This window comes from Solanum stenotomum, chromosome 3 (genome assembly GCF_019186545.1).
Source record: "Solanum stenotomum isolate F172 chromosome 3, ASM1918654v1, whole genome shotgun sequence".
NCBI lineage: Eukaryota > Viridiplantae > Streptophyta > Magnoliopsida > Solanales > Solanaceae > Solanum > Solanum stenotomum.
In genome coordinates, this window is record NC_064284.1 from 19777313 (window position 1) to 19791641 (window position 14329).

A 14329-nucleotide genomic window follows, 5' to 3' on the forward strand; every position below is an offset into this window, starting at 1 on the left:
ATTTATCATGTTATGTCTATTTTACTCTTGCTATTAAATACTATTCATTTTTCAATATTTAGATGACTTATATTTAGAAAAATCCTTTTGGCCAGAAATTGGCCATAATGATATTTTACCTATGTTATTTTTATCTTTTTGAACATTTTTACCATTCTAACTTTAATATTTTTTAATTAAAAATGGAAAATAGATCAGTTTAATAAAAGTAATTTGGTAAAATTATTTCTATCATTTAATGTTTCTTAATTAATCTCTGTATCAAATAATAGTGGACAACTATTATTAAACAAGCAGTAAATACTACTCCCTCTGTCCCAATTTATGTGACACATTTCGCTTTTCGAGAGTCAAATGATTTAAGTTTGACCGAGAATTTGCTCATGAAATCTTCAAATTTTTTAAAATAAAATTTATATATTTGTAAACTACATAAAAGGTACTATAAGTCACAATAATTGATAATTCAAAATATCTAAAGGATATATGAAAATTTTACGGTCAAAAATAGACTTGTCTGAATCTCGAAATCCGAAATGTGTCACATAAATTGGATCAGAGTGAGTAATAATTACTTGGACGCTGTGGCAATAGAGGTGTTTGAAATTTTGAAATGGTAATGAGAAAATGTGCTACATATTAATTGTGTTTGATATGCTATTGGCAGCCACCATCATTATTTATTATTGAACTCCACCATCATCATNTTAATAAAAGCAATTTGGTAAAATTATTTCTATCATTTAATATTTCTTAATCTCTGTATCAGTAATAGTGGACAACTATTATTAAACAAGCAATAAATACTAATAATTACTTGGACGCTGTGGCAATAGAGGTGTTTGAAATTTTGAAATGGTAATGAGAAAATGTGCTACATATTAATTGTGTTTGATATGCTATTGGCAGCCACCATCATTATTTATTATTGAACTCCACCATCATCATTTTTGTACCAATCATGCTACCAAATAAAGCTTTCGTGTTATGAGCATTCTCATATTTGTCAACATGAACATAGTTCACTAGAATAGTAAAAGAAACTGAGAGAGTGTGTGATTTTCTTTTTGGAAAAATCTGTTTTCTTTACGTCATTTTCTAATTATTTTTGCAGCCTTTTGTAAGAAATATTCTCTGACATACATATATATAGTCCATATCTTACCACCAAGAATTTAACTCTTACAGTCACTGGGACTAACAGAATTTAAATTTTATAGGTTCGAAATGTCATTAAACTCATTGATAATCTTGCTTACTTGGTTTAAAATTTTAATATTTATAGATGTTTTAGTGATTAATCAGAGGTTGAGTCAAAAGTTCACCACTATCATATATATCATACATTTATAATGCAAGAAAATTTGCACAAAACTAAGTCACTCAAATGATAATTACGACGTATAACCATACCTAACATATATGAGACTAATTAGTACTCTCAATCTCAATTTAGCTAACTCACTTCTCCTTTTTAGTCCGTCTCAATTTTTTTTATATATTCTTATATTTAGTAAAAATATAACTTTAAGTCGATTTTATTCTTATTGAAATGATTTATATTTATTCGAACATCTATGACTTGTTAAGACTACAAGCTTCAAAACTCAGTCCCTTTCTTAAATTTTGTATCAAATCAAACTATATTACATAAATTAGAATAGAGAAAAACAACTAGTGATCCGAGTCACGTGGTACAACAAATTAAAAGGCATATACTAGTCATGTCTAGACTATATAATATGAAAATAGTTTATATTGTCATATATGAGTTAAATCCTAGGTTTAATTTCATCATCACATTATTTGATTATGCATGACCTTTGAAAACTATTCCAACAATTATACCTTATCATAATTCATCATTCCATATATATATACATATATATATATATATATAGTGACGATGAACACAAGAAAGAATTAATTACACCTAGCTAGCTAGCAAGGATATTTGAACAAGACTTGCATGAAAGCATGCAACAACTTTGTTTTGGCACACTAGGTCCAGTTGTCAACTTAATTGGCTACATATGATGATATTATAGTATGTTTGTCTTGATAACTTTTTATAGAAAATAAAAAAATAAAGCTGAAGCAGATTCAGTTTGTTTGTGTATAGTGTTTGAGAGAAAGGTATTTTGGGTTATTGGGCCATTGGGGTGGTGGGGGGGAAAAGGTGATCATCACGCCAACGTCCACGCCTCAAATTTCAAAAACCAATGCTATGTTTTGATGAAGGGAGCAGTAATTAGTACCCCTGTCCAACCTAGCTACCTTCATAAATACATTTTTTTGTGGTCCGTCGATCTAAAATAAGTGTCACTTTAATAAAAAAATATTGATCATTGATGTTGTTCTTTCGGTCAGAATTTACTCTTTTTCCTCACTTTTATTTGTAATTATTTTTTTACGTATCAAGAAAAGATAGTTAACTTTTTTTATGTTTTACTTTTAATATTAGTTGCTTATTTCTTAAATTATTTTTCAAGACTCAATATTTAACAATAATCAATAGGAGTAATATGGTAAAATATCATGTCAATAATAATTTGCTTAATGCATATGTCAAATACGAAAATAACAAGTAAAAGTGAAAAGAGAAAATATATGAGTAATCTTTTTATTGGTCTGTTTCGAAAAGAATTTCATTGTTCCTTATTTGACAATTATTCAATGACACCATCTTATTTTATCTTTATTAGATGTCAGTAGAAACGGAGTTAGAAGTCTGGTTATAAGTTATGTACAAATATTAAATTTAGAACTTGTCGACTCTCACTTAACACTTATATTGGTAGGTACATGTAACAGGAGGGAGGGAGTAGTATATTAAAGATGAGAACTTACCTAGGTAGTCCTAGTTGAAACAAATTTAAGGAGAGTCATAATTAAGGTCTCTCTTTCTCAGAAGTCTTAGAAATTTAGCAACAAATTTGTTCCATCAAACATGTCTGTAAGTCTCTTTTTCTCCTCTCTTCTATGTATTTATATAACATTTTGTAAATGAGAATATAGCTAATATTAATATTATATATGTTGCAGATTATGGTGGAGGTAAGAGTTCCAAACTTGGATTGTGAAGGATGTGCTTCCAAGCTTAGAAAAGCTCTTTTCAAGCTTAAAGGTCAGTCACATTGCTCACTAACATCACCAAAAAAACACTTTTCTTTCTCTATGTATCACTAGAACAACAACAACATGTAATTTCATAAGTGAAGTACGAAGAAGACTAACATATTCAGTATAATTTCACTGGAATAGACATAGTCTTGAATTTTACCCTTGACCCCTGTTCATAGAGTGTTACGAACAGAGCACCATTACTATAAACCCCTCCTAAGTCCTAATGGCCTATACCCTGTGCAATATTAATTACTATTAACTCCGTTTCATTTTGTTTGTTCTATTTTGATTTTACATGAAATTTAGGAAAATAAAAGAAGTTTTTTGTATTTTATAATTTTAATTTAAAGATGTGTAGAATATATCAAAATACTTTTTTTATTTTACGGTCTTAAACATGTTAGGTGAAAAATTAAAATCTAATAGTTCTCAAAAATAAAGAAATATTCTTGTTGAAACTCATTAAAAAAAAAAAATAGAACAAATAAATTGAAACAGAGCGAGGAGGGAGTATTAGAAACAATACAAGTACAAATTGGTTAGAACAATAACTTGGTCTAACCCAACTTTCCATTAGAAATTAACTTTAAGTTGAATACATAATTTGAACAAATCCCATTACAAACAAAAATACACTAGCTAGCCTCCCCATTTGGTTAATTAATTTATGTGATAGTTACGAGTAAACAAACATATATTAAATGAAATAATGGTGTACAACATACTATTTCATCAGGAGTAGAAACAATAGACATTGATATGGAGACGCAGAAAGTTACAGCAAGAGGTTACGGATTAGAGGAGAAGAAAGTGTTAAAGGCGATAAAACGAGCAGGAAAAGCAGCAGAGCCATGGCCATATCCAATTGGTTACTCACATTTTGCTTCATTTTATCAGTACCCAAATCACATCATAAGCCATTACTACGATACATCTCGAAACGTTGCAGCCCCGAGTGTGCATACATTTTTTCATACTCCATCAGTTTATTCAGTAGCAGTAGCATCAGATGAAGCAGTTGCTTCTCTTTTCAGTGATGATAATCCTCATGCTTGCACCATTATGTGAAAATTTGATTATTTTTTGTAATTTTACTTTGTAACGTTGTATACTTATGAGCTTATGTATTCTACTGTTACGTTTTTAAATTTGTTGGGGTTAGTTAATATTGATCCTATGTACTGCATCCTCATGATAATATTGTTCCTACAAGAAATGGCTATCAAGAACGTTAGGCTACTTTTGTAATTTGGTGGTGATTGGTTATCTTTGTAATTTGGGTTATTCTCGCAATTTTGGGTTACACATGTAATCTTTACGTTTAGTTTTTGGGGTATTTAGGTTACTTGTAAGCCAAATATCCACCTTAGTGTAAATAGTCCATAGGCCTTTCATTTTTAGTGGAAACTATTGCACTGTTGAGTAGGCCTGTGCACAAATCGGTTCTGCCTGAATTTCCGAATCGATTAAAATGCTAAGATTTTTCGATATGAATATGATTGGATATATTATAAATCAAATCAATTGTGTATACACTTCTAAAAAAATATTACTCTGAATCCCGATATCCACTCCCCTTTGATATTTCTTAGACGGTTAGAACTTAGATCTATTGTGTCTCATATATTATTATATATGCTTGCAAATTTATGGGTTATTGCTCTGTAATTTTAATATCTTGTTACTTTTGGTTATGTTGGCCTTAAAATTGAAATGAAAACAGTTACTTGTTTATATTTCGAAACTGGGACAAACCAATTTGTATAACCAAACCAAAGTAAATAAAAAAAAAAGAACCGAATTGGACCTAGAATGGATAGAATTTTAGATGAAAATTGCAAAAGTTCAAAATTTCAAGTGGACAATGACTAAAATTGAACCCAACCAACCGAATGGATTTGTCCACATGAGGCCTACTCTTGAGAGATCGAACTTTTGATTTTTGACCTATTTTTAAAATTTTCTAATCTAAAGAAAGTGTTTAAAAGTACTTTTAACTTTTTCAAACACCTCCAAAACAAAAACAAAAAGTATTTAAAAGTCAAAAAGACAAAAACACTTAAAAATAAGCTAATTCAAACAGACACTTCGGCTCATATCACTAGTGCTAGAGCCTAGGTATAAGAATGAGTAGGGGAGGGGGTGAGAACAATGCAATATTACAAATTACCAGAGTTGCGTTCACTAATTAGGTGAGGTTTGATGGAGAATAATGTATAATTTGAATAAAGTGTGAAGTAATTGCATGAGTCAGACCTAAATGTAGACGCCTAATCATAGCAATTAGCCCATTTCCCATCCAGTCTTCTTCCTCAAATCATCCAACTCTTTGGATGTTGAAAGATATTTAATTTATCTACCTTGCATTGACAAGTGAGTTAATATCTCAAACTTTAAGAATTTATCTAATAAAGTTATTAAACTTTATTTTGTATCAAAAAAATCTCTTAACTTAGTTCTTTATATCAATAAAATCACTCAATCATATTCATCATTAAAAAAAAATTACACCACAAATAAATTATTTTTTATATTACGTTCATGATTAAACTACTAAATAAATGACTCAAAAGTACTATTTCATTATAAAATAATATAAAATTAAAAATAAAAGATAAATTTATCAAACTTGAACCTAAAATTCTTCAAGCTGGCGTCATTCACTCAAACAAGAAATTGATTAAACCATCACAGCAAGTGTTGTTATACCGTCAAATGAAGCAGTAGTAATTTATCAAATGAAATTGATAAATTATTGAAATTGACTAAACTATCAGATCAAGCGGTAGGCATCATTGCAATGAAGCAGTATTAATTTATCAAATGGAGCAGTATTAACTTATCAAATGAAATTATCTATTAATATTTTATTTTGTAATAAAGTAGTAATTTAAGCTATTTATTTCTTATTTTAATTGTGATTAGATATAAAAAATAATTTATTTTATTTTTTTAATGATAAATTTGGTTGAGTGATTTTATTGACATAAATGTTTAAGTTGAGTGATTTTATTGATATAAATACATAAGTTAAGTGATTTTATTGATACAAAGTTTAATGACTTTACTAGATAAATTTTCAAAGTTAAGTGACCTTTTGAGATATTAACTCTTGACAAGTGTGTAGTGTTAAAAAAATCTCAAATATTAATATCAAACAAAAATTAGAAACAATTCAATAAGCATCGATATAATTACTAAGTATGTCGTAACAAGTCACTATTTTAAAAATAATTTCGATTCAACTTTGATACAAATTATCAAGGCGAGTCATAAAGTCTCAGAGCTCTTTCAATTTTCATAAAGTATGTATATTCTGACTGAAAAGTTTGAAGTTGCATCATTATAAATGTTCAGAAATTTACAACAGGAAAAATGACTATTTGAGATAATGGAGAATTGGTTAAAGAAAGAGTGGTTTTTTTTTGTTTCTCTCTTGTATATTTAGCTTATAAATGATGCCCTTTAAATAGACACGTTAATTACCTTTTCATCAATAGAAGAATGTATGAAGCTAAATCAAAGTTTTTTTTTCACCAAGCTAAAATAAAGTTAATGTAATGAAAGTTGAAACATTACTCTTGCTTTTATAATAAAAAAGTAAATTCAAGTGCTCTAAACAATTTACATCATTTCATTAAGAAGTTACAAATTAACAAATCGTATCATTCGAATAAATGTGAGCTATTTATGAAGAAGTATTTCTTTTATTCTATAGATACTTATGATATAACAATGCAAATTTATGTTCCCATGAAAAAACTATCATTACCAGGGATAAATAGTATAGACTAGCACAGAACAAGGTAAAAGTGGAAATGACCCTTTCATTATTAGAATAATTTTTAATATTTATTTACTTAATATTAGAAAATAAGTAAATTATTTATTTTCGATAAAAGTATTTTTCTTGATACCAAACATATCTTAAGCTTACGGCCTAAGGACATCTCCAACCCAATCCTCTATTTTACTCTCAAAATATAGAGTTCTCTATTTTTTCAGACAACCAATTCCAACCCAATTCTCTATTACTCTCTAAAAAGAAATCTTTTTCTCTCTCCTCAATATTGTATTATTATTTCTATTTCATTTTTATTTTCTTATTTCATAATATAAATCCTTTATTTCTTTTTTCCCAAATAATTACTTTATATAATTTTTAATGTGATATAAAATTATTTTTTATTCTAAATTTTTAAAGAACATAAATTGCAAGAAAATATAATATAATACATAAATTAGGGAACAAATTCAAATAAAAGTGACATACAATTACATAAACACTCAATTTTCAAAATTATTACGTTGCTCGCATAAATGCTCTATTAATGCATTACGGAGTTCAAAATGAGCATTTTTGTCCTTAATTTTTTTTATGTCTAGCTAAAAATTGTTCAAACCGGAGATTTTCATCTATCACCATTTCTATAGTTGGAATTGGAGCCTCTACGGCATCTTGAATTGGTGCATTGAGATCACGTTCATCCTCAATTATCATGTTGTGCAGTATAATACATGTAGTCATTATATCATGTAGCACTTCCTTTCTCCAAAAACGTGACAGTCCTGCAATAATTGCAAAACGTGATTGCAAAACTCTGAATGCACGTTCAACATCTTTTAGGCACGATTCTCGTTTCATCGTGAAATATTTCTTTTGTTGGGAATGAGGATCACGAATAGTTTGAACAATTGTAGACCATTTAGGATATATACCATCAGCTAAATATACCATCACAACCACAATCGCAACAATTCTCAAAATCATATTCTAATTTTTTTCTGAATAGTGCTAAATCTGGAAACGACCTACCGGATTTCTAAATTATTGTTGTGATCAATTAATTATTATGTTATGTATTGTACTTTATCTTGTATTTAAATTATTATGTTATGTATTATATTGTATTGTTATCTTGTATTTAAATTATTATGTTATGTATTGTATTGTTATCTTGTATTTAAATTATCATATCATGTATTGTATTTATAAATTAAATTTTCTCATCTTGCCATTTTAATTTTGCGTATTCTTTATAATGAAAATTAATAATAAAATAAAATTTTATTATTCACGAAAATTAGAAAAAAAAATTAAAATACTATTAATTTGAAATTAAAATAGTATATATTAAATAATATTTAAAAATATTATATTACATTTAAAAAAGAATTATGAATATTAGATATTTAATTAATAGAATTATATGTAAAATAATATGTTAATTAGAAAGTAATAGAAATAATAATAAAATAATGAAAAATTGAAATAGAGAGTGTGAATAGTAGTTCTCCAAATTTGGAGAACTACTATTCACACTCTCTAAATTTGAAAAATCAAGGGTGATTTGGAGGTGGGTTGGAGTGTCCATTCTCTATTTTAGTCTCCAAATATAGAGTATGAAGAGTAAAATAGAGGTGGATTTAATGAAGGCATTAATTTTAGTTAGTTATATTTCAATTATTAAGTTTGTTAGTTTTTTTTAGATTGAATTTTAATTATTCAAATCTTATCTATTAATTGTGTTTTGATGTGAATAAATTTTAATGGTTAAGATATCAATTCATCAATTTGATTTATTCACTACAATTGCAATTGCCTATAATAATCAAGCACAATTATTTCGTCCATCATTATCGATTATTACCATTTATTTTCATTCGTTAATGTTAATCACTACAAACAATTGTTAACATCAGTAGCTATTTTATTTAATTATCACTATCAATCATCACTACAACACATTACTATCGATAATCACCACTATTAATCATCCTTACATATCATCAAACATTGTTGTCATTCATCAGCATCCACCGTCACAATCAATCACTATATACGGTCATTGTCACCATTAGCAATTACCCACCTCTTTCTCTTTGTAATATAAAGATTCAGATTCTTCAACTCCGAAATTGTTGAAATAAGGTCTTGGAAATATATAATTGTGACCAGAGATAGGCATGGTATGGTACAATAATTGAAAATTTTGATATCGTAATTTCGGTATTCATTTTTCAAAATATTATATTATTACCATATTAATTTAATTCAGTATGATTCGGTATATTAAAGTTTGATTTTGGTATTTTATGATATGGTAAATCGATAATCATAGTTTGTTCAACTTTGACTAATATATACTCGTATAATATAGTACCTTTACTTTGACAATTAAAAAAATGTCTTAATTGTACCATACTAACATGCTACATATGTATAAATATATATTCAAAATAAAGTACAAACAACTCATTTTGTTAATCAAATAGAGTAGTCAAAGTTTCAACTTCTAAACATTTAGTTTATATATACTAATACTAGATTGCATATTTATTTGTATTTTAATATATATATATATATATATATATATGTTATTTATGTAACTATATATTTCCATATGGTATTCGATATTTCAGTAAATTATTTCTAAATATCAAATATCATATCGAATATCAAAAATATTAAAATATATACTATATACCGCGTCATCAAATATCATAAACTAAAACTACGATATTAAAATTTTTCATATAATTTAATAATTCGATATATATCATACCATGTCCACCCCGATCGCCTCTTTCTCTATGTAATATAATGGGTGGTTCTTGCCTACTGGTTTTTCAACTTTAATTTTGGCTCACGGAAATTCAACATATAGATAATTCCCCAAAATTCTCAACCTTAAGAAAATCGAAATCTTAAGAATATTCAGATCTTACTCTTTTTCCCCATTAATACACAAAAACATGTAAAAATGTTTGAAGGATCGCTTTGTAATGTAAGTAATTAATTCTATTTGCTTGAATATAATTTTTTTTGGATAAAACATTTAAATCTCAAGGGTCATATATCAAAAAAAAAAAGAGAGAGGAGAAATTGAAGGACCTAATAGGTAAAAGTATATGCAATCTGCCTAGATTTCCACTCAAATGCGTCATAGGCAGCATCTTTCTGGTCAGCATAAGACTTCTCCACACCCACATTTTGACACCCAAAATGTTTATTCATGTTTCGTCACCCTTGATTTTTTTTAGTAATATTTATAATCAATTAAAATATATGTAAAAGTTGAAATTGCATATATATTTTTTAAATCAAGATCTATCAAAAATGAATTTTTTAATCTTAATAAGGTCTAAATTTACTCATTATTCTTCATTTGTCGAGTTATATGGGATATAATATTATTGTTGTAGTGTATAACCAAATCGATTTTAGAAAGAAAAAAAAAGGTTATGTTCAAACAGATCAGGGACGGCTCAACATAATTTGTAGCCTAAAGTGAAATTTTTATTAGAGGCCTAAAATCTATATAAATTATATCTATATCTATTTATTTTTCTAAATTTCTAGACGTAAATTACTACTTAATATCTTTTATATAAATGATTTTTCAAACACTTTTTTTTTAATTATTAGTTTTAAGTAAGATTTTATCAATTCAACATTGAAAAACATCCTTTTATTGAGACAATTATTATATGAATTATTAACACAATTTTATAAGTAATAAGTTGATAAACTTTAAAGATAAGAGTTAGAATCATAGAATTTGATTCAAAAAGTTGATAACTTGGTATACCTACTTTAATATGAAAATTAACAAATAAATTAAAAAAAAAGAATTTGTAATGCACTTTGTTCAACACTTTTCGACTATTGATTCATATTTTTGAGAGTGTATTACTCTACCTATCAAAGATTTGAAGAAATAGAGTGCAAAAAGAGTTACAAAGGATAAATAATGTGAGTGTTAACGAAGAAAATGTAAGAATCCAAAATAATGTTTCCTTAATTTCTTCTATTTGAATGGGATTAAAATACATAATTTTTTATTTATAAAAATTTGAGGCCCCCAAAAATTGGGCCTAAGGCCAATGCCTAAAATTTTATACGCAAGAGCCTGCCCTGAAACAGACCCTAATTCGTCATGTTTAAGTGAGAGGATTAGTAAAAAAAATCTAATTAAGTATTAAGGTATAAACATATGTAAGTATTACTTACTTTATTAAATTAATACAAATACGGGGTACCAAATCTTCTTTTCTTTTTTAATGAAAAAAAATATTTTTCCTTTTGACATCTCATTGTTTTTGTCCCCTATATAATAATAATAATAACGGCGTATTTTTAAAGCTTCTTCATTTTCGTCAAATAAGTATCCAAAGCACTCCTTCGAGTTCTCCAAAATGGCTCAGGTACTGTAAAAAAATATAATACATATTCTATATTTGTATGTTCTTTAATTTTTTTCTTTTTTAACTTAATTCCCTTTTATAGATTTCTCTAGTCCAATAGATCTTTCTCCTTCCCCTTTTTAAAATTGAAATTACAAAGCGGAGAATCGAACCTTTATAAAAAAGATTCGACTGAGCTATTGAATAAGTAATATTTGTGTTTTTTTTGTGAATCCATCAGATGAAAGTTGTAATGAAGGTGCTAACCATGTCTGATGAAAAGACAAAACAGAAAGCCATAGAAGCTGCAGCTGATATTTTAGGTAATTACTGACTAAAATGCCCCTGGCTGATTTTGAAGATCTAGTATCAGTAAAATTGAATTAGTTTTTAATTAAACAGGTGTAGATTCAATAGCAGCAGATTTAAAGGAGCAAAAATTAACAGTGATAGGAGAGATGGATGCAGTAGCAGTGGTGAAGAAATTGAAAAAAGCTGTTGGTAAAGTTGATATATTATCAGTGGGACCAGCTAAGGAAGAGAAGAAGGAAGAAAAAAAGGAAGAGAAAAAAGAGGAAAAGAAAGAAGAAAAAAAGGAAGAGAAGAAGGAGGAAAAGAAAGAAGAGAAGAAAGAAGCAGCAAAGTGAAACATCATCTCTATTTGAAGTATTCAAATTCCAACTATGTTAGAGAAACTTTTTGCTTGATTCTTGCTGTTACATAATTAATAATTACTCTTTTTTTATTGGTGGTATAATGTTGGAAATATGAAATCTATTTTATTTCTTCTCTTGAGTTTATTGGAGAAAAATGGGAAAATCATGATTTTGTTGGCATTCACACTATATCAAATTAATAAATAATGTATATTATAATGGATTTGTACATGCACTTTTGTTCAAGTATATTTGAAATTTGATTTTTATGAATTTAATTTTTTAAGACTCTTATATTGGACATATTCATATTTTCAAAGTTATGAGTTCATCTAACAACAATTTTAGTAAATTTATGTTATACATAGAATATATTGGGATCATGTACACAAATTATTGCAATTGTGATACCATGCACCTTTATTAACTATGATAATATATAAAATAATAATAATATACAAAAATACAAAATAATGAAATATAATTTCACAAGTGATATACAAGATTTATTACGATAGCTTTGATATTAGTTGTTTATTGTGCGCGTATTTTTTTTTGGACAATTGTAGCCTCGTGTAACATCCCTTTCTCTGAATTCGATATCACATAGCCCGACTTTTATGAAAAGAATTTTGTTTTACTCATCCAATTGCTTGAATGTGACCCTTCATTTGGTGGTTGATTAAAATCATAGTAAATAAAAATAATATAGGTATTAGTTATGTTATATTTTATTTCACATAAAATCATACGTAAATTTCCTTAGATTCAACTTTTATTATAACCCCGAATTATAAAAGCTTCATAACTCCTTTACTCGCATTTTGATTCTTTAGTTTATTGCACAATATTCAACTGCTAATAATCAGCTATATAGACTAAATAGATAACGCATATCATTAACCTTGTATATAAACTTAGTTGTACTGTTTTCCTAGTAAAACAATGTTTCCTTTGTCCATTTTTGTAAGCCCTTTAATTTTTGAATGAAAACTCCATTTGTATCTTTGATGGCTTCTAGAGTTTGGCACAATTCTTTCATTAACAGACAACAGAAAACTGGGTACATGCGTAATGATGACTCATATTGTTAACCTAATTAACTAATTAATAGAGTTGCGTATTAGCTAGCTTTTAATCTGAATACATACAAATACCAAACCTGTTCGACCCATTTAATAATTTCGTCCACCCATAATTTACTCATTTAATAATAAAGTGTACACCACCTAAAGTGGAAATTATAACTCAAAAAATTATCACCAACTATTTAGTTAGTATGCCAACTAATTAGTGATTATGAACTTATAAATAGTGATTACGTATATCAAATTTCTCACTGAAAAAAATGCATATCAGTACCACAACCAGTGGCGGATCCACGTGGAGGTCAGGGGTTCACTCGAATCCTCTCGTCGAAAATTACACTATATATATAAGGTCTATATTTGATTTTATGAGTACATATATTAAAATGAACCCTCTCAAAACAAAAGAGAAGCATGGCTCATTGAACAACGGCTAAGGGGTTCAATTTTGACCGAGATGGTTTGGGTTCGATTCTCACTTGCAACATTTTTCCGCTTGTTTTTGTTTCCTTCGGTGAATGGGCTTTGGTTTCGTGCTCAAAATCTCAACTCAATGAAATGCTCATTGTTTTTGGTTCAATGTAAATTTTTATTTTTTTTTATCATTATTTTTCTGTCTATGCTATTTCTTTTTCTCAATTTATCTTTGTTTAAATTTATTAAACATATTTTAGATACTTTTGTCTTTTATTCTTCTTATTTATACTTTTCATTTTATTTCGACATAAGTTTCTTTCCATATACTAACGATGAATTATTATTAAATTTGAAATTGATTTACAAAAAATATTATATAAAAGAAATTAAATTAAAGTTAATTGAATGAAGAAATTTAAAAGTAGTGAATAATCTTTTAATAAAATCTAATTAATTGATTTTCCTCCCCCCCCTTTAATTTTATAGTATTTTTTTTTTCAGTTCTAAACTAAACTTATTTGTTCTATTCATCATTTGTCTTTTTCAAGAATGACTAACTTAGTAATTTGAATTAAATGAACTAAAAAATCGACAATGTCAATTATTTTATCTTATAAATATATATTATAATATCTTAATGGTCGAATTTTAAAAAAATAGAGTAGAACACTGCAATATAAAAGAGAAAAAAAGCACAAAAAATATTTTAAAAAAAGCTCGATGAATAGGGTAAAAGTAAAAAAAACTAAACGCGGCATGACAAGGCAAGATCTCGCTCAGTTTTTCATTTTGTAATTTTCACATATTTACTTCTTTATATTTCAAACCCCTTCACATAAATTCTGAATCCACCAC

General features: G+C 27.3%; 3 protein-coding genes across 5 annotated transcripts in view; 2 read left to right on the forward strand and 1 right to left on the reverse strand.

Annotated features, from left to right (window-relative positions):
- LOC125858057 (heavy metal-associated isoprenylated plant protein 39) overlaps window positions 1-11993 on the forward strand; it is a 273143-nt gene extending 261150 nt beyond the window's left edge. For 2 of the 3 annotated variants that reach the window (XM_049537732.1, XM_049537733.1), the window contains exons 2-3: window positions 11551-11636; window positions 11716-11993. In XM_049537732.1, coding sequence (XP_049393689.1) covers window positions 11551-11636; window positions 11716-11960 — 331 coding nt within the window. In that variant the 3' untranslated portion in view covers window positions 11961-11993. Of the gene's footprint in view, window positions 1-11202; window positions 11335-11550; window positions 11637-11715 lie in introns of those variants that run through there. The other variant, XM_049537731.1, reaches the window with a different exon arrangement.
- The window catches only part of LOC125858059 (uncharacterized), a 280326-nt gene that overhangs the window by 115858 nt on the left and 150139 nt on the right, over window positions 1-14329 (reverse strand). The gene's annotated exons all lie outside the window — the stretch shown is intronic.
- On the forward strand, window positions 2819-4203 carry LOC125858054 (heavy metal-associated isoprenylated plant protein 31). Its single transcript, XM_049537729.1, has 3 exons — window positions 2819-2956; window positions 3046-3127; window positions 3863-4203. Exons 1-3 carry the CDS (start codon window positions 2951-2953, stop codon window positions 4192-4194), a joined length of 420 nt encoding a protein of 139 aa, XP_049393686.1. The 5' UTR covers window positions 2819-2950; the 3' UTR covers window positions 4195-4203.